This window comes from Drosophila willistoni, unplaced genomic scaffold (genome assembly GCF_018902025.1).
Source record: "Drosophila willistoni isolate 14030-0811.24 unplaced genomic scaffold, UCI_dwil_1.1 Seg143.1, whole genome shotgun sequence".
Taxonomy (NCBI): Eukaryota; Metazoa; Arthropoda; class Insecta; order Diptera; family Drosophilidae; genus Drosophila; species Drosophila willistoni.
The window spans coordinates 245,469-267,122 of NW_025814102.1; the positions used below are offsets into that span (position 1 = coordinate 245,469).

The 21,654-nt window shown below is 37.2% G+C and overlaps 4 protein-coding genes across 4 annotated transcripts; 2 read left to right on the plus strand and 2 right to left on the minus strand.

Moving 5' to 3' along the window:
- Positions 1-1,030: 1,030 nt before the first annotated feature.
- Positions 1,031-5,711, minus strand: LOC6648382 (structural maintenance of chromosomes protein 3). Its single transcript, XM_002070814.4, has 5 exons — positions 5,625-5,711; positions 5,440-5,554; positions 5,239-5,378; positions 2,038-5,160; positions 1,031-1,963 (listed from the first exon to the last, which is right to left on the minus strand). Exons 1-5 carry the CDS (start codon positions 5,637-5,639, stop codon positions 1,751-1,753), a joined length of 3,606 nt encoding a protein of 1,201 aa, XP_002070850.1. The 5' UTR covers positions 5,640-5,711; the 3' UTR covers positions 1,031-1,750.
- Positions 5,712-6,111: 400 nt separating this feature from the next.
- LOC6648383 (histone H4 transcription factor) lies at positions 6,112-8,369 on the plus strand. The gene is made up of 3 exons (XM_002070815.4): positions 6,112-6,844; positions 6,934-7,247; positions 7,324-8,369. Exons 1-3 carry the CDS (start codon positions 6,187-6,189, stop codon positions 7,720-7,722), a joined length of 1,371 nt encoding a protein of 456 aa, XP_002070851.2. The 5' UTR covers positions 6,112-6,186; the 3' UTR covers positions 7,723-8,369.
- A 381-nt stretch (positions 8,370-8,750) lies between these two features.
- On the minus strand, positions 8,751-9,480 carry LOC6648384 (60S ribosomal protein L36). The gene is made up of 3 exons (XM_002070816.4): positions 9,414-9,480; positions 9,194-9,316; positions 8,751-9,125 (listed from the first exon to the last, which is right to left on the minus strand). Exons 2-3 carry the CDS (start codon positions 9,314-9,316, stop codon positions 8,901-8,903), a joined length of 348 nt encoding a protein of 115 aa, XP_002070852.1. The 5' UTR covers positions 9,414-9,480; the 3' UTR covers positions 8,751-8,900.
- A 310-nt stretch (positions 9,481-9,790) lies between these two features.
- LOC6648385 (A-kinase anchor protein 1, mitochondrial) lies at positions 9,791-17,366 on the plus strand. Its single transcript, XM_002070817.4, has 5 exons — positions 9,791-10,179; positions 13,558-14,772; positions 15,085-15,475; positions 15,547-15,680; positions 16,146-17,366. Exons 2-5 carry the CDS (start codon positions 13,579-13,581, stop codon positions 16,212-16,214), a joined length of 1,788 nt encoding a protein of 595 aa, XP_002070853.1. The 5' UTR covers positions 9,791-10,179; positions 13,558-13,578; the 3' UTR covers positions 16,215-17,366.
- Positions 17,367-21,654: the final 4,288 nt, after the last annotated feature.

Sequence of the window (21,654 nt, forward strand, 5' to 3'; positions counted from 1 at the left end):
ATATGTAAACATATGAAAAATCGAATTAAGCCAGCTTTGGTGTTTGTAAAATCAATTTATTTATGGATAGTGGCGTTGCCAGTGTTTTGTCTTTTTTTCGGCGCGTAGTTTGAACTGTGTTTATGTCCACATTAAAATTAGAACCCTGTTAAGTTCAACCTGAATTGCCATATGTTTTTTTTTTTTGTTGTAGACAACTTGGTTTTTTCAATTCTAGGAATATTCGGCTACCACTTCATTATCGCTTGTCTTATGAAATCATATCATATATCAAATTTCTCCCCACTTATCTCATAATACATATATGTATTATCGTTAAGCATCAATGTCCAGCAAATTGTATATATATTTAATTAGAAAATGCCAATGCAGCATAAACCCTTAGAATATTACTCTCACATATTAAATGTATATATCAATATTAGTGAATATATGAATAATTGAATGAATGAATATATTGTTCTATGAAATCAAGAAATACTGTAAACTGAACAGTATTTTCTTTTGCAGAGTATAGTGTGAAGAGAAATATAAGAGAAATATAGCATCTGGCAGCGCATTTTACGCGATCTCCAACACCATCTCAATATTGGACAGCACTTTTTTAGCCGAAAACAGCTATCTTTAGCTTGCTTAGCAATTATTTTGCCGTTGTATTCTATCCTTTTTAAAAAATCAAAAAGATTCTTAAAATTGTAGCAAAAACAAAAAATTGTACAAACGTGTTGTAAAAACTTATACCGATTTGCATTTAGAAAATGGCGGAAAAGATTTATTTCATACTGGTCTGTTTTAACCTTAATGCAAATAGGTATAAGTTTTTAGTACGTTTTTCCGTTTTTTAAACTTTGTTTTAAAGTTATGTTACTTGTTTTATTTTTGGAATACCCTAATATCATACTTAGTTTTACCTAGGAACACTTCTAAAGAGTGAACAAAACGTAAAAGTGGGAAAATTCAGCATTAAGCAAATAATTAAAATTAAGATTTATCGGATTCAAGTACCCATATCGCTTTTACAAGTTTTAAAAAGAAGTCGAAAATATTTGAAATTTTATTACAATATTGTTTGATATGGGGGAAATACACAATTTTCTTAAACTAACAACTTTTTCCTAATGCTATTTTAATAATATTTATATATATTTCTCTATGACATATTGAATTTGTTATGGGGGGAAGGGGAGGGGAGATGATTCAATTGATAAATTACGATACACAAAATATTAAGAGAGTGAAGGACATATCTATAAGCTAAACAGATAATCTAACAGTAAAATGTTTTGTTTTTTTTTTCTTTTTTACATTCTTGCCATCGAAAGGAAAACGAAAAAATACCCTACTGGGATTAGCATCGATGAAAATAAAAACGGATCGAACTGTTACTCTTAGTTTAAAAGCATTAATAGCATTCGTTTAAGGAAATCCAGACAATACACACAACATATATATGTATCTCTATAGATATATATGAATATAGTAATCTTACTGCTATGCAAAAAAAAAAAATAAGAAGGAAAAAATGCTTAAGAATGGGAGGTAAAGCATCTTATGAATGAAATGGACGCTTAAGAACTTTAAGTTAGTATAATTGGAGCTTCTACTCGAAAAATATTAGTCCATCGCTAAAGCCTAAGGTTTTGAAGGGGGGATGGGGTGGTTACGAAGAGACTGGATCTGGCGGGGAGTCGAATCTAATGGGCAGGTGCATGTGTAGCCACTAATGTTGATAATAATGAGGATTGGTAATCTAAGCATGGGTATTATCATCTTCGACAAAGTCCTTGGCCTGATCCCGTGTAACACAATCAATGTGGCTAACTTTGTTACGGAAACGAACGCCATAGAATTTGTGGGCATTTTCCAAAAGCTCCGGCCTGAAAGTGGTAGTGATGAATTGTGCAGTGTCGCTTAGCTCGTGTATCATATCGGCTACAGCCTTCCGATGCATGGCATCCAAAGCCTATATAGAAAATACATAGACAAATAGTAGTAAGAATGTTTTATTTGCATTTGGTTTGTATATAGTCATCTCACCTGATCGATCTCATCGAATAGATAGAATGGAGCCGGATCACATTTCTGTATAGCAAAAATAAGTGCCAGGGCTACCAGAGATTTTTGACCGCCGGATAGTTGATTCATTTCTCGCATTTCGGCATCGATGCCAGTAAACGAGACGCGTATGCCGATACCAGTGAAGGCATCCGAATTGGCGACCTCCTGTTCCATGGCCTCCTCGCCTTCGTTATCCTTGGTCTTGAGAATAAGCGAACCGGCGCCCATGGGCACCAGTTTCTTAAAGACCTTGGTGAAATTCTGGGCCACCTGACGGAACGTAAACTGTATCGCTTCAACTTTTTGCATTTCTAGCGACTGTATGAGTAAAAGAATCTTTTGATTGCCGATATCCAACTCTTCTTTGCGGCGATACAGTTTTTCCTTTTGCTCGGAAAAACTGAGAAACTGATCCAAAGCCTTTTTGTTGACATGATTGAACTTCTTCAAGTGCTGATTGGCCTGTTCCAGTTCCTTAAAGATGTGCTTAAGCGAAATGCGATGATACGCCGGATCTACTTGCGGTAAGGCTCCCAGGCTAGCAATTTTCTCAGTGCATTCATCGATTTTCTGATTGAGCATATTCTCCTTGGTGGTCCACTTCTCTAGCTGCTTAGAGTCCTTGTTAATATTCTCCTCGGCTTCCTTCTCCTTGCGCACATGGAGCTCAAGCTCCTGCTGCAGTTCCTTTTGAGATTGCACCGCCTCAGTGACACGCTTCTCGATCTCCTCAAGATCGCTATTGACCTTCTTGATCCGTTTCTCAGTACTCACAAGCTCCGTTTTACAGTTATTCAGCTTGCGTTTGCGATCCTCGACAGAAATCTCCTGCAGGGCTTGGATAAGTTCATCGCGTCGCCGAAACAGATTATTAATCAGCAGATTATCAAGCTTATTTTTACGCACTTCCAACTGCATACGCTTGGTGAAGGCCTCCTTGTTCTCCTGATTCAGCCGGCGGATGTCATCATTGAGTTGATCTATCTCACGCTGATCCTGCACTGACAGTGTTGACATCAATTCCTGTTTGAGTTCGGCCTCCAGGCTGGCTTTAGTGCTATTCATGGCCTCCAGTGAAGCTTTGCACTGAGCCAGGGAGCGCTCTTTTGGCGCTCGATATTTCTCGATGCGCATTAGTTCCTCTTTCATTAAACGAATCTCACCTTGAACCTTCTCAAAGACATCCTTCGACTTGCCCTGTTTCGTTTCGGTCTTTTGCATTTCGGAGACAATCGAGTTGATGTTATTTTCTGTGGATTTAAGCTCATTGCGTAATTTGCTCAGCTTCTTTTCGAATTCGGTGATTTGTTGAGTGTACTCGGTGCGCTTCTTTTGCATCTCCAGCCGGGATCGGGATGTATTGAAATAGCCACCAGTTAGAGAGCCCTTTGACGATACTTGATCTCCGTCCAGGGTGACACAATCCAGACCAGTGGATTTGGCCAATTCGGTGGCACGCTCCAGATTACGGCATATCAATGTCTTGCCAAATATATATCTCAACGCCTTGTCGTGCTGTTCGTCGTACTTAAGTTTGGATATCATGGGTATGGAATCGGGATCATCTGGATAATCGTGTATCTTGACCTGCAAACGATTGAGGGGCATAAAGGTCACCTCGCCGGGCAGCTTCAGTTTGTTCATCTCCTTCAGAATTTGGGTTCCCTCATATTCGGACTCGACAATGTGATGGAATAGACGATTAGCCGCTGTGACTTCCACAGCCGTATAAATGGTCTTGTCGCAACTGAAATTCTCAATCACGGGCCCATAATAGGCACGTGCAATCTCCGCCGATTGTCCGCCGCGCTCCACAAAGCTATCCAAGACTTTTCTCACCGAATCGCAGCCATTCAGAATGGGTTTGCCAGCCATGCTGCGCAATGCCTGATCTGCCCTGGAGAGCTCTTCCTTCTGCGTCTGCAATTGCTGGGTCATTTGTGTCTCCTTGCGCCACAGTTCGTTTCGCATGGACTGATGGTGATCCTTGGTTTTCTTTAGCTCATAATATTTCTTGTTATGCTCATCGATTTGTAGTCGCTGCTGCTCCAGCTCCGAGGAATGCTCCTCAATTTTTTGACCCAACTCCTCCTCGGAGGTGGCATCCTTTTTCAAATCCTCCACCAGCTTGGAGTGATGATTAATTTTATCCTTAACTTGTTTACTGATCGACTTCAACTCATTATGAATCCATTTATCGCGATCTTCGCGTGAGGAGAACTGCGAACCACGTCCTTGCTTAGCATAGAGCTCCTTGCGCTTCTGCTCCTTAAGTTGCAATTCACGCGAACAATCGTCCTCTTTGCGTTTCATCGCCTCATATTCAGGTTTGACATCATCCAGTTCCTTTTCCCTTTCGGCAATGGTCACTTTTAGATTCTTAAGCTCCTGATCGGCTCGCTCCTTGGATTTATTATCGCCCTGGACCTCATCGTTGAGATCGACAATAGTCAGATCCAATTTGGTTTTCTCTCTTAGCAACTGTTGCTGTTCGGTCATCAGAACGGAACGCTCTTCTTTTGTGCCAACAACTTTCTTTTTGGCCTCTTTAAGGTTCTTTTGCACATCTTTGATTTTCTCCTGGGCCTTTTGGATTTCTATATTATAGATTTTCTTCTTGTCCGATGATGATTTACGTTGCAATAGCAATTCATCCAGAGCCTTGCGTGTGTCCTTTAATTCTGTTTCATAGCGTATATATTCCAAGGTTCGTCGTTTCTTATCCCATTTTTGGTACTCTTTGAGCTCCTCCTTCTCCTCTTCGAGGGTCTGTAGCCGATCCTCAATCGTCTTGAGATATTCACAAATTTTCTCCACCTTGCCATCGGTTTCGCGCAGCAAATTCAAAGATTCCTCTTTCCTTTCATCGTATACACGAGTTCCGGCCACTTCTCGTAATAATTTCAAGCGATAGGAATCCGCCGCAGTAGCCATTTGATTGATTTTACCCTGTTTCACAATATAATATGGATTGGAACTGGAGAAGCCAGCCGATTCCAATAAATTAACCACCTCATTGCGGGGTACAACCTTTTTGTTTAAGAAATACTGATCCTTTTTGGCGCCAATGACACGCCGCAGGAAGATCTCCTCTTTATCGATCTGTCGGAGAATATGTAACGTGACGGAATATATAGGGAACAAAATCCAACATCTATTGGCGAAATTCAATTTACTTACCGGCACACGATTATCGGAGTTATCAAATATAATTTCCACATAAGCTGAAATTACCCGAGCTCCCGTGCCCTCATGCAGCAATGCCTGCCGCTGCTCTGGACGTAAATGGGTGAATTCATCGCTTAAAACAAATTGAATAGCTGGAAAAACGAAACAAAAGTAACAAAATCCGATATACTACTGTTCCTGCTTCTGGTTTACCATAAAAGAAATTGCTCTTTCCCGAGCCATTGCGTCCCACCACGACATTGTGACGCTTGTCGAATGGTTCCACCACTGTCTGATCCTTGTAACTCTTGAACCCTTGGATTATAATCTATATATAGCAAATAGAGATTATTTTCGATTAACTAAAGTTAAGGTAGTGGGGAAAATATGTTAGCCACCTGCTTGATGTGCATTTTAGCACAAATCCGCGCTCTTTTTGTTTACAACAAACACTTTATTTTTTTTTTTGCTAAGTTCGATAGTCAATTACGATAATTATCAGAGAAATATTCTCGTTATCGACATTATCGGAGCAGACATTATCGTTATCGGCATTATCGGAGCAAAAGATATCGTTATCAACATTATCGGAGCAATACTATAATTCACTAGCGCCATCTACCAACCAATATCGCAAAATTCATTAGTCACAGAATAAATAATAAATTTTGGTTGTGGCTATTACTGCTTGACAAAATTAATTACAACAACTCTTAGTGCTCGCAAATGGCCAAAATAATAGGAATATTATATATGAAAAGTATCGGTAAGAAATCGTTTAGTGTCATGTGGGAATAGGCTGTTTCTCTTGAAAAATTCTAGTGTGGCCCTTGTCCGGCAGTGGAATAAATCTATAATTTTTTTCTCTCTCATACTCTCTTTAAGTTTGCTGACCCACTAACTAGTAAACCTAAAGATTATAAATAAAATCAGTTTCTGAATAGTTTGTACCTGTTTGATATGTACAGACAGAGTACGATGCCACCGGGAAAGCGAAAGAAAACCGTTGAAATTGAGCTGCCCTGCGGCTGGGACGGCTGCCTAACGATCTGCCGCGGTGAATGGGATCTTAATAGTCATATAACCAATCATTTGATCAATTTGACTGCAAATGGCGATGGCGGCAACTACATTTGCTCATGGTCGGAGTGCGATTTCCGAACAACAAATCTGGAGGAGTTCGAGAGGCATGCATACTACCATGGCTACTACAGCCATTTGCTTATCCAGGGCAAACTGGAGTGTGATCTTCACCCAGAGATACCCGCATGCTGTGCCCCCGGACGTTTGGGTAACAAGCTGCCGGATCTAATGCAAAATTTTTTATGCGGCTGGACAGACTGCCAGAGGCAATTCGTCTCCATTGTAGAGTTCCAGGATCATATTGTGCAACACGCCTCGTTCGAGTATGAGATACAAAAGTCCCCGGACGATGAGCGTCCCAAAATCCAATGCAATTGGCAGCTCTGTAACAAGCAACTGGAGAACAAATATCGGCTCATTGAGCACATTAGTACCCACTCAAACAAGAAGCAGGTGGCCTGTCATCATTGCGGTGAGCTATTCCGCACCAAGACCACACTTTTTGATCATTTGCGTCGCCAGCCGGATAATAATAGTAAGAGTGCCACTGAAATGAGTTCTCAATTGTCTATGATTTACTCTGATGTAACCCATTCAATCACTATATGTATATATTGCTTGCAGCCCATAAATATCAATGCGCACAGTGTTTCAAATTCTTTGCAACGGAGAAGTTGCTACGCAGTCATGCTGTCCGTCATGTGAATTGCTTTAAGTGCACCATGTGCGATATGACATGCAGCACGGCTGGTTCCCTTACCACCCACATCCGTTATCGCCATCTAAAGGATAAGCCATTCAAATGTAGCGAATGCGATACTCGATGTGTCCGCGAATCGGATCTGGTCAAGCATAAGCAGATTGTACACTGTAAGAAGCAGCAGTGCGATCAGCCGGGATGTCAGTACTCGGTGCGAACTCACACAGGGATGCGTAGAGTAAATATATATCTTTGAAAAAAGAGACCAAACATCATGTCATTGTATCATATTTAACGCAAATGTGTTTTCTTAGCATTTTTTAGAGGTTCATGGCAACAATCCAATATTTTATGCTTGCCATTGCTGTGAGCGTTATTTCAAGTCTGGAAAATCGCTATCCGTACATCTGATCAAGAAGCATGGCTTCCGTTTGCCATCGGGACATAAGCGCTTCACCTATAATGTGGATGAGAATGGCTTCTATCGTTTGGAGACCACTCGAATAGAGAGTCTTGAGGTTACACAGCAGATACTTTCAATGCAATCGGAGGCCAGGGAGGACGAAGATGAGGATGATAAGCCCAAAACGACTGGAAGCTGCTATGAAATTGTTAATCCAATAAATGCCGAATATGAACGAATCATTGTGTCGAGTGACCCAAATGAGGCTGAATTCATTGGTGAGGTTATCATCTCGCTGCCCACTCTCTAAGCCGATTTAGAGTGAAGGAATGAGAACGCTTGAAGGAGGAGTAGAATAATTTATCGCACTAAAAAAACAAACTCTCATCATTTGCTAAGATAAAGGCTGTTCCTAATCTCTAGAATTAGGTTTCCATTTGCATCCCTTCTGCTCCTCTCTATCTTTGTCGCTCTGTCCCTCTCATTCTCTATTGTGTACTCTTAAAATAGTTACTTAATCTAAACATTTACATAGATATTAATTTGCAAGTGCCATACGTTCATGCGGCGGGTTCATTATTTTTATAATGTAATTTTAAGCACAAAAGTTTTTTCGTCAATTTTAAACATTTAATAACTTACTTAAAGGGCATCAGTTTTATTGGTATCCTAGATTAAACATATATTTAGCCATCCCCACCGCCCATTCTCCCCTGGCATCTATGTATGCTATATCTAGCTTTATTTTAATATAAGAATTTGCATTTGCCTTTATTGGTGATCCTCCTGTCTGTCCTGGCCCGCTCATATAACCGGACAACCACTTTTCATTTGTGTATGTGTTAGTGAGTAGACAACTAAGTAGACCTAAGACACCAGTATTTTTTTGTCCCCAAAAATAATCCAAATACATCACGAAATAAATTATCAATACGTACATATATCTCAACCCGAAAAGTACAACTCGTTTTACTTTTACATGATCAATTCCAGGTGATCATAATGGAGCTACTACCTCGTCATGATCCAAGGCATGTTAAAGTCAAGTTGAATTAGATTCAAGCTTATTAAAATCAATGTTTATAGAATTGCTGCAGAAACGAATCAGAGAGTTCTTGAGAAGTTTGTGCTTTGGAATTAGATTTTTACATTAAAATTGTGGACCTTTTTTTTAATTATGGAGGTATCCCTATTAAATTTGCAGTTAGCAACATAATTAGAGTCGGCATTAGTCTTAGGAAAGGGATAATAATAGAATTTCACTAATATTTATATGCTGAATTGATTCTACTATCTCCAAACACCAAACAAACAGAATAACATTAACACACGATTTCATTTTAGTTTTTTTTTTAGTGTTTTTTGTTTTTAATAATTTTTCATTTTGTTTTCCCTTAAGATTCCTCAGAATGCTTAGATTCACACGACAAAAAAATACACAATTCACGACAGTTCGCTGCGCGGATTTGTTGTTGCTGGATGTGTTATTTACTTGGCGTGGGTCTGAGCCTTCCTGAGCTGGGTGAGAATGTTGGACAGTTCCTCACGCTTCCTCTTGGCACGGATGTGTGTGCCCAAGCGACGCTTCAGGAACTTGAGGGCGCGCTTATCCTTGGACACCTTCAACAATTCCATGGTGCGCTTCTCGTATGGGGCATGGCCGACAACCTCACGGACCAAATCGCGCATGAATTTAGTGTGGCGGGTTTGAATCTACAAATTTTTAGATAATAGATTTATGTAGTTTAAACGTTTGAGACATGTATTGGCAGCACACTTACGTTCTTCAAACGAGATCCACGCAGACCTTTGACTTTTTTGTCTCCGGTGTATTTCACATTCTTGACTTTGGTGGTCTTGTGGCCTCGGTTGAGACCCAATGCAAGCTCGTAGCGGACAGCCATCTGAAAGATTGAACAACAAGACGTAAATTAACACCAGTTCTGTTTAGTTTGTTTGCACAAAAAATTGTTATTTTTCACCACAAAATTACAAGCACACCTTCTGGTCTGTTTGCAGGCAGAAAAAGAAAGAAACGGAAAAGGAAATAGTGGTGGCAGCCACTGAAAACGATGTCAAAAATTAATACCAGATATATGGTCACACTTAATTAATGTAGATAGTTGTCACAGTTCGTGTAGATATTTTTTGTCATCATGTCAAATGTACTTTGTAATTTCGTATTTCTTTTCAATTTGGATAAAATTTACCTTTAATTTGTTAATATTATAAAAAGTAACAGGTTCACACAAATGTATGCTTGTCGTTGGGAAAGTCACAATTTGCAGGTTCCCGGCATTTACATAGCGTTGCCACCTTTTTCAAAGCTAGGGTCGCATTTCGATTACGGGAATGTTCAGATGCGATTTCAGTGATTTTGTGCAAACATTTGAGAAACATTAATAAACAAATGTAGAAAGCAAGCAATTGTGACACACGAAATACATGCAAAGAGTTATAGCCATTTTACACTCTACTCAGCTGTAATCGCCACAACAATTATTGCCCAATTTAGTTTTGGTTTTTCACCACAGTTGGTAACTCTGTCACACGCCGGCCATGTTATGATATCAAAAAGGTGGCGACGACACGTGTTGTGCTGTGGAAATTCGTGAAAATTGTTGAACAAAACAAACTAAAACAAAAGTTAAACAAATCAAATTAAACAAACTTACCTTGTAAAAAACAAGACAAAGCAATAAGAATTAATATCAAAAATTAAAAGCAATTCAAATCAATATCAATTCAACGCAGTGGGTTACAAGAGGTAAGAGCAAATGACCACGCGGAACATAACCTAAGACAAAAGAAACGAAGAAGAATGAAACAAAAATGGTGTCATGTTGCGATTGACTCTCCTACACTTCCACGAAACAAGAAATACGTATTAATTTATTAAGAAAATGTATAAGTGCCAAGTGTAAGTGTCTCTACATATGTGAGAGAAACCAAGTAAAAGGAGTAGTTTGACGATTTGTTGTTGTTGAGGTTGTTGTTGGCCGGCGAACTTTTGCGGTCCTTGCCATATGAGAGAGAAAAAGGGAGAGAGAGAGAGAGAAAGTAAAGAATGTTGGGCGACTGATGATTGGAGTGCGGTGGCAAGGCGGGCGGCTGGCTATTCAGTCTTTATTTTGGCCTTTTGGCGATTACACAATTTGCCAGTGTGTGTGTGTCTGTCTGTGTGAGTCATGCATACATATACGAAAAATATGAATATGTACATATATGTACATACATATGTTGTATGCTTATGATTAAATATGTACAAATGAATTAAATATTTTACGCACTTTTTTGTTTGTGGGAGCCGCTTAGAAAACTGCCACTCCCATTTATTATATGTATTTACATATATATATATAAGTATATATATACCGTACGTCTCACGATTATACAACCCCTTTCGGATGTCGAGCAACAGTCTCTTTTCCTCTCTCCCTCTCTCTCTATTTCGCACTCTTGCTTTCTATTTCCCTCTCCCCCCAACCCTTTGCGCATATTTTGGTCAAGCCATATGATCGAGGAAACCACGTTGCCAAGATTATAGCGCGACAACGAATTTGCCTGGCAATGTTGCACCTGGTTATTGTTTTGATGCCCTGCTTATGTGATGTATGTCTATGTATGTGTGCAAGTCAGTCAGATTGTCTATCTGTATTAATAGCACCTTCTCTCTATCTCTATCCCGAGCTTCTCTACTCTACTCTATTCTACTCTAAAACAAAATGTAAAATGCGCACGAAAAGGGATTTTGTCAATCGTTGATTTTTCTAATTCTAATACATAAAAGCAAACTTTAAAGGGTGTGCATAAATATTCGTCTGATCTGCTGATCATCGCATGGATTTATTCTTCAATTTAAAAGTGTATTATCATCGTCGTCGTCGCAACAATTCTATGAAATTTAGGTTGTATTTAATTTGTTTCTGTTATCTTCGTTATGGAAATACGAAATAACGTACACATTTAGGCTGTCCTCGGTTACAAGAATACCAACAACAAAAACAAAACCAACTACTTGGCAAGTTCAAAGTCAAAAAGCGCCAAACATGTTTGGTTCACACAAACACATGCACGCACATACAGACTTCAGACATACATATGTAAACATTTTTTGTTTTTTTTTTTTATATATATACATATATATGTATATATATGTACATATATGTATATATTTTATTACGCTCTCTCATTTGCCCTTCTGCCGTTTAGCATTTATTTTATATGTAACAGTAAACTTTTGCCCTGAGACTACTGATTAGTACTTGATTAAGCAAGAAGTATGCTCTTTCTTTGTCTTAATTCATCTCACGTTTAGGTTCTCTCAGGGCTTTCTCATCCTGACTAATTGTCACATGGAAGAGAGAGAGAGAGATCGCCTATGAAAAGGTGCTTTACCCTTTAATGCACGCATATTCGTGTCTCTTTGATAGGTGGGTGGATAGGTGGTTGATTGGTTGGTCGTCAAAAGAAGAAAAGAACTAACGATGTCGTCGTCTCTAACATTGCCATCGTTATCTTTGTCGTCGTCGTCACTCGTCGTGGTCTTGCCATCGTTGTTGTCGTCGTTTTGTATCTGTGGAATGCGAGTGCAGCAGATTGAACTGTTTAGAGAGTAGTTCCTCCTTGTATATCGAACGCGGCAATACATAAAAAAAAGACTAAAAAGAAACGATCAATCGATCGATTGATACGCTCCAAGTTTTGCCGGCAACTAATTAATCCATACACCACACAAGTAGACACACATACACACTCACACCAAATCGAAACCAACGAATAATTTTTTTTTGTTACTGGAAATAATTTGGATTTTTTTGAATAATTCAAAACGAATAAAATAAGAAATCTCAACGACGATTCGATTAAGCGAAACTTGTTGTCTTCTAACGAATGAGATACACACGCACACACACACACTCACACAACTACACAACAAACTTATACGCACTATCGACACAACGATTCGATTGCTGGTGTTGTTGTAAATATCTGCTGCTGGTGGTGCTTCTCCACCTTCACCTCCATTGATCGAGTTTTGGAAATTTCCCCAAACAACACACAAAGAAATTTTTGGTTGTTGTTGTGTATATTTGAAGATTTTGTGAAAGGTGAAATAAAATCAAACGTTGAAATGAATATAAACATTTCTACATACATATACATATGCACATATGTGTGTATGGTGAAGAAATGCTAACCCTTCATAACACCCCCCACATAATAAGCAAGCAGCAAACCCAACTAACTCCCCTTGATATTTGTTGCGTGGCAGTCTCTGCGAGAAATGGTAGCCTCAATAGAATTGAAGAGGGGAGATAGTTATTTGTAGAGGAATAGAGTCTGTGAAGAATACTTTTATAGGTTGTGGCCTTTTCTTTTGGTTTTGGTTTTGTAATGATTTCATAACACATTTCGCCGTTAAAAACGTAACGACACAACGGTATTTGTATTTCGTTCGTTCTTTTTTGGCCGGAAAAGTGCTCGCATTTACGTTTACGTTCTCTTGATCACGACCAACCGACTCTCTCTTGGCTTTCCTCTCTCTCTTTCACTTACTCGATGTCTCCCCCACTCTCTCTCTCTCCTTCTGTCTGCTGTGTATGTGTTTGTGATTCTTCCGCGTGGCATTCAAATTGCGCCTAGCGCGCTGCTACTTTGCACCTTATTTGCTCTGAGCGCATGGCGCGTCGCCGTCTATATTTGTATATATATATTTAATTTTTTTGTTGCTATAAATACGCAAAAGTTCACACACACACGAACACATTTACAATTTGATCTCGTGATGGTCAAAACAAAAACGAAAAGCATTTAGTGCAGAAAAATATATACAAACAAACATACAAATGTGTAGATTATCTAAATCAATCTCATTATCCCCTGTCTTTATATATGTATGTATATACATATCTTCCTTTAATTAGATCTAATTAATTACTGGAAAATGAAGGAAGACTTATTCATGCTTTACTCTAAATGATTTGTTTTAACTGTCATGTGTGTATGAATATTTTAGCTAGTAAATTAATATCTAAAAATCTAGTTTTAATTTAAGCAAAGAATAAAAATAGGTAAACAACACAATTACAACAAAAAGATTGGCTCTTTCTCACACCACATTTTCTCTGATTTGTCATTGCAGATTCTTCAATATTCAGCGAAAATGGTATCCGGTCGTCCTCTACTCTATTTATCACTACCCGGTGTAGCATTTATACTCGGAGTCTTTTGGTTCCGGCGTAGAAATAAAAATCGTTTAGATAAACCGGATGATGACCCCACATCATCTAAATCCAAGGATGCATCAGTTATTGAGACATCGGTCACAGTACGCAAAGTAAATGGTGTGGCAAATGGCAAATTACCGCAATCGTCGGCAGCATCAAGTAAATCGATGAACATTAATGGCACCTTGGTCAATGGCAATGATGAGAAGGAAAGTAGTCCTACTGCCATGTTATATGGCAAATCGGCTCCAATTAAAATTCAAAGCAATGGACGCAGCTGCTCACCTGGCACAAAGCAACAACAGTTGCATCAGCAACAACAGCAGCAAATTATTGATACGGAAATACTTAAGTCAAAAATTCAAGATGCCGAACATAAGACCCTTTGCTCCATTGATGAAGATTTTGAGAATTTGTCATCGCCACGGGATTTACCCGATTCGGTGACACGCGTTTCGTTCTATAATCGTAAATCAAATATTAATGGTAGCATTAAAACTGTGGAGCCGGTGGTAATCAAGGCAACACGTACACCCAAAATATCGCCAGAGAATTCATTCCTTGACGTGGGTGAAAAGCAGCAGCAACAGCCAAGCGAGCAAAACAATAACTGCCCTGGCAAAGAAGTGGAGGAGGAGGTTATACTTAATCAGCAGCAGCAACAAGAGCAACAAACTGTGGTCACAGACGTCCAGCAGCAACAACAACAGCAGCAACCCAAACGTCAAGTGGATGCAGCTAGTCCATCGTTGAGCATTTGCAGCATTCAGTCCGGTGATTCCGGCAAAGGCTCCAGCCTGCCACGTTCGGAGGCTACACGCATCAAGACCAAATATGAATTTCTATTTCCGATTAGTCTGATTGGCCAGCTATATGGCCGCAAGCGAGCCTTTATTAATCAAATCAAAACCAAAACTCTGGCCAGTGTGTCGCTTGGCAAGAATCCATATTCGGGCAAGGTGCGGATTTGCACTATTGAGGGCACTGAAAGCGAGATAGATGCGGCTCTCTCAATGATACGCCAGCGTTTACCATCGAAACGTTATCCAAATTTCACAATGCAACGCATTCACTTTGCCCTGCCGCAAACTATAGTTCCTTTATCGACAGAAAGCCTCTACAATCTGCAAGTGAGTCCTGTGTCCCGACTTAACTAAGCACAATACAGTTTATCCAAAATGTATAGATACACAGCATCCACTCACAAATCGCCACCAAGATGATAGATTTAGGTGGATCGATATAACTAGTAACGATAAATAAAAACACACCAAAGCAGTTCCTTGGAATTCCCTGATATCTCTATTGTAGAAAGTTTGATTTCTATGTCTGGTGTGTGTGTGCTTATGCTGGTGTATGTGTCTATATGCTTTACTGATACACTGTATTTAGATTTTGAACTATTTAAAAATGCATTGCTTCTCTCTCATATTTTGTCGCAGCTCAAACTGATCGAGGGTATTAACAATGATGTTGTGGTCAGCGCTGTACTATCCGGTTCACATGTGTTTGTCCAACATCCATTGCACCCCTCGCATCCATCGCTGCCCATGCTACAGAAGGGCCTTTATGACAGCTACACCACCATGGATGCTCCACTTTTGCCCAGCATTGAGATCAGTGCCGTTTGCGTGATGCCCATCAATGAGATTTGGTATCGTGTGCAAATTGTTGACACCGATCCCGAGGACAGTGAACGTTGCCTGGTGAAATTTTTAGATTTCGGTGGCTATATGAATGTTAACTTTGGCTTGCTGCGCCAAATACGCACGGACTTTATGTCGGTACCTTTCCAGGCAACAGAATGCATATTGTCCAATATTGAGCCAATAGGTAAGTTTATACTTATAATAAATACGCAAACTGTGAAACATGCATATCTAAAACAATTTCTGCCATTACAGATAAGACTTGGTCTGTCGAAGCGGCTGAAATTCTCAATAAACTTACCAAAGGCATTGTCTTGCAAGCACAAGTAGCCGGCTACAATAGCCATAATGTACCAGAAATTTATCTATTCGCTTCTCTAGGTCCAAATGTAAGTATATGGATGGGTTTGAAGCAATCGTCAACTAGACAGAGATGGCAAATGCAACCGGACTATATTATAAAACAGAGTGAGATAGCAAAAACGTGATGAGTAGTAGTATAATGAGGGATAAGTTTTAAATTAAACTTAAATTACTATTAGCAAATTTGATTGTGTAACAGTTTATTAGGACAACAGCTATAATGTGAATATTTTATGACTCAGTCGTGTTTACAAATCATGTAAAAAATTAAATATATTTCGATTGTGGATGAATATAATGTATATTTATCTGCGTTTCGACAGTTTCTAATATTAATAATTGCAAAGGGGTGAAAGATGTATATATTAATTATACTATAATCACATTTCAAAAAGTATTCATTGATTTATGTTTAATAACAACAAATTTTTAGGGGGCATCATCTCTTATATTATATAATTTACTTATAATGTTTATTGTTTTCGTTGTAGAATGTAATTTTTATCAATAAGGAACTTGTCGGTAGAAACCTCGCAAAATGGGTCGAGATGCGTGACTAATCACATCGAAAAACCAGCCTTCATGAACAACAGCAACAAAACTAGTGAAAAACAAAAGAAAACAATCAACCAAGAAGAAATTTTATTTTAAGCCTGAACAGCAGCAGCATTAGCAGCAGCGGCAGCAGCAGTTGCAGCAACAAGCGGCGGCACCAAAAGGCGGCAGCAGCAGCAACAGTCACTACAAAACGTGCTTGACCGGATGCAACAAATTCGTAAATGCAAAATAATGCGGCAAACTTAAAAAAGCAAATGTAGAATGAGGACTGAGCCTTCAAACCGAAGAGTAGAGTCTCTTCTCTCATTAACCTAATCAAAGTCACACACTCACACACACACACCCACAATTAACAGTCACCTACTACATACACACAAATTCGCACACTACTCTCACACATACACACAAACTCACCACCACAACAACAGTCACTTTTACCCTTAGATAGAAAGATTGTTTGTCAATTCTTGAACGTTGAAAGATGAGATCTAATGTACATGAGATTTGCAGAAAGAAAGGATAGGCAACTGATGGCAAACAAAGACACAAATTTTCACCAATATACTATTCGTCGTCAGCAATTGCGAATCGCTTGAGAAAACAAAAAGATATTACCATACTCAGTTGATAAGTAGAAATACTTAGTGTAAATAGTTTTTATAACAAGTTAACGAAAAACAAAATCAATATAAATAGCAAAAATATCTAAAGCGTTCGTTCATCAAATACATCAAAAAACAAATATATATATATATAGATATATATATATTTATAAATGCAAAGTATGAATAGTAAGAAAAGGATCCGCGCAAGGAATTTAAGAGAGCAAGATATTTCATATATTTTTATGTACATACTATTTAGGATCTTCCTTTACCTTTCTTCATCCTTTTGCCGCTTTCATTTGAGATATATATTGATAAGATCTTTTGCATCGTCGTATTTTTTTTTTGTGTTTGTCTAATTTTAAAAAGTTTACTACTAATTCATTATAAACTACTACTACTACTACTTCTACTCAAAAACCCATGAAAAGTACAAGCATATATATTGAGAATGTGTATTAATTATAGTTGTAATAATAATAATAATATTAATAATAATATTAATAATAATATTAATAATAATAATGATAATAAAACCCTTAAAGAAAAGACGAACCTGCTACATACAGAAAGTACTTCCATAAAAACAAAAAACTAAAAAACATACCAACAACAGAAACAGCTAAAAGTTTATCAAATCTATAGTTACAACGGATTTGAATTCGATTTTTGAATCGTAATATCGAACGACAAATGAAATTTTTATTAAATTTTTACCATTTTTGATATAGAAATATTTAATATGTGTGTTGTTGATTAGTTTCGACGATGCTACCAAACGAAATGAAAAAGAAATCCGAATATATATTGAATATTGAAGTATTTAAATATACATATATACAAATGCAAGTGTGCCATTCATTGTTATAGCCACCCCTTAAACCCCGCCCAGAATCCAAATCCGTATCCTCAATATGTATATACTCAACACACAACACAATTGCAATGCCGCAGCCTATAAACCGAATCCAAACAACCCACTAACCTAACTAACTAGCTAACTAATTAACTAACTAAATTGAAAAAGAAAAAAAACAAAACAAAACAACTGCTGCCTTTCTTTGTAAGAAACAAAAACGAAATGAAGAGAGAAAAGAAACTAAACTATCGAAAAATTAAGAAAAAGCTAAAATTGTCAATGCATTTTTCATTGTTTTCCCCCCTTTTTAATTTCTTTTTGTTTTGTTTTGTAGTTGTGTCCATTTGTGGGTGATTGAGTGCGATTTTCATTTACATATATAGACATACATAAATTGTTTTCCTCTGAAGATTCCTTTAATTCATAGTATCTGCTTTATTGTGCTTGATGCTGCAGAAGACAAGTCCTCAAATTGTCAAGGCTAATTATGTTAATTATTTAGTTAAATTTACTTATAATTTTGACTATGATGTATATGATGATGATGATGATGTAGTAGTAGATGCTGATAATAACGATGACAATGCTGTTGTTGATGAATAATGTGTTGATGTAGACTTAAAGACTTTGTGTGTGTGTGTATGTGCGTGTGAATGTGGGTGTTTATTTTTCCCTTATTCGTAAGAATGTTGTAGAATTTAAATACCTTACTTATCATTTACTAATCATTCATATAGTAAAAAACCCACACTTGTAAAGAAAAGAGACAACGAATTGATAGAGCGGCTACTGTCCAGTTTAGTTTTGGTAAATATGTATTTTGTTTCGTCTGTAAGGAGAAAATATATATTATTACTTTTATTATTATGTTTATTATTATCTATAATTAGAAATCAGAGTTTTTGTTTTAAGTGTTTTCTTTGAAAAAAAAAAATTCAATGTATAAAATTTGTCACTTGTACAATTTGATGATGATGAACAAAAAAGCGGTTAACCAATTCTTTGATTAACTTTGAATTGGCGTCTATTCTATTGCATAAATGTATCATTAACACATTTACATACACACACATACACACACACATATATATACAAATACATATGTAACAGCAACATGAAGTAGATTGAATTAGTTCACATACATACATACATACCTAATTCATAGTTTGTTTTTTTTCCTTTTTCGTTTATCTTATTTTAGAAAATACAACAATAAGATTTAATTTATAGACGCATTCAATAAAAAATAAAAGCAAAAATTAAAAATAATTTACAAATTCTAGTTATTAGTTAAGTATAAATGCAAATAAATATATATATATATATATATATATAAATATATATGAAAATATATATATATACAATATAATTAATTAAATAAATAAAAACTATTGAAAGTATACAATTTGTTTTAAGTGAATATTCTTGCTTGGGACATGTTTTACCCATTTTTGATGTTTTGGAGTATTTGTGATGCAATATTTATATTGAAAAAAAAGTAATTCAAACTTGATTAAACCATATAGCTCCCATAGAAGCGATCAGCCAAAAACAGTGACTTTTATCAATAGCTTCGTTACTTTTGACGAGATGGTCATAAAAATTAATATTTTTCAGTTTAATATACCTATTAATGACTGTGCCAAATTCGATCAAAATTTGGATACCTATAATAATATAGCTATATAAATAGGTCTCATAAAATATACGATAAAATGGCTAGCCACAAGCACCGCATTGATTCAGTCTAATATTGTAGGCTTCTCTTTGTAACAAAAAAACTTGCAAGGGTATACAAACTTCGATGCGGTCGAAGTTAGCCCCGACCCTCTGGATTTGAAAAGAAAAGTCCAATGTAATTTCATAATTCAAAATTAAAAATGATTATGGGTATTCAAGAATGACTCCTCAAAAATTAATTGAATAGTTTTCAAATTGTTATTCAACAACAAACAAAGGATTATAATATAGACGGACAAAATATTTCTATTGTTTTTCTTCTTGTTTTTTATTTATTTTCTTTTGTTTTTTAAGATTGGCGTCAAAAAACACTTAAGTTCAGGACTTAAAACATTATCTTAAACAAGTGATACCTTTTTCCAAAATTTTTTCTTAGTTAATTACAACTAGAATGAAGTAAGTAAGTCGTCTCGCCGACTTGGGTATACCATACACCAGGTGAAACAAATATTTAGAATTTCGAAAACCAAATGTATGTCTACTAAATTGTTTTAACATGCCTCATACCATTTGCTATCTTTTACTCTACAAACACACGAGCACTCTAGCGCCGCCACTAGCCAACGGCCAATTCTGCCCTTATGGATCGCATAGCAAAATACGTTCATACGTATATTTTGTATGTTTCTAGTCCGATTTCAATCAAATTTGGTAGTTTGATAGAAATAGATAAGATTTATTAGTCTGCCAAATTTGATCGCGATGGTCAAAAAATTGCAAGAGCTAATCGGTTTTTTCTAAATTATCGAGGCGGAAGTGGGCGTGGCAACATATTAAAATATATGTATTCTGCGCGCATACTAAGCCAATATACATACTAAATTTGGTGAGTTTAGCTTTGTTAGTTTTCGAGAAAATCAGTTTTGTTTAATTTTCGGGGGCGGAAATGGGCGTGGCAAAATTTTTAAATAGTCAATATCTGCGCGTCTATTAGGCTAACTTACATACCAAATTTAATGTCGGTAGCTTACATAGTTTTTAAGAAAATCAGAGTTATGTAAATTCCGGGGGCGGAAGGGGGCGTGGCAAAAAGTTGGAACAATTATTTTCTGCGCGCTAACTTAACGAGTATATAAACCAAATTTGATGTTTCTACCTGCTATACTTTTTAAGAAAAACAGTTTTATGTAAATTCCGGGGGCGGAAGGGGGCGTGGCAAATAGTTGGAACAATTATTTTCTGCGCGCTAACTAAACGAGTATATAAACCAAATTTGATGTTTCTATCTGCTATACTTTTTAAGAAAAACAGTTTTATGTAAATTCTGGGGGCGGAAGGGGGCGTGGCAAAAATTTGAAACAAACTCGATAAGCGTACATACTACACGAGACTGCATACCAAATTTGGTGGCTCTAGCTCTTATAGTCTCCGAGATCTAGGTGTTCATACGGACGGACGGACGGACGGACGGACAGACGGACATGGCTAGATCGACTCGGTTTTTGATTTGTGGGGTCAGAGATGCTTCCTTCTGCCTGTTACATACATTTTGGCGACTTTAATATACCATTTCACCCTATGGGTGTATGGTATAAAAATCGTAATTAGAAGGATTATTTTAGAATATATTAGAATAGCTTTTTCTATTTTTCTAGTTAATATATCACAAGATTTATCGGTGCAAAACTCTTTGGATATTTTGTCCCAATCATTGAGATAATAAAACCATTTTTATGCTGTCGATTAACCGGATCGGACTGGATGGCGCTTTTGGATTGGTTGTAAAAACTCCATTGATAGAAAAAAAGAACCAATTTTATGGACTTTGGCGAATTCAAACGAAATCTATAAATATTATCGATGGGACTGTGCTCCTTGGTGGCGTCTCGAGCCTAATTATTGTATGTGTGTGTGTGTTTTTTTTTTAATCTAATGCCCAATGGTTATGGCCGCTTAAAAAGAAAAAAGTGATTATCATCGTCATAGTCGATGTCTTGGCATTTATACAACTATACCAAGTAAATGCGTTTGCACAATTTTTATCTTTCAATTAACTACCTCAAATGACTGGCCATTGGTCACCTACCTGTCTACACTAAGAAAAACACCCACAACCCATTCGCTAACCCACTCACTCATTACTAAGGAATGCCAGATGGATTCGATTGAATGAATCAAGAATGATTACAATGTCTGGCTCTGATGCATCATGCAAACTTTCACTGTGTGTGTTATAAAAAAGAAAGTAGCAAAAGTAGAAATAGATAATTTCGTAGCTTGTTATCTAAATGCAAATAA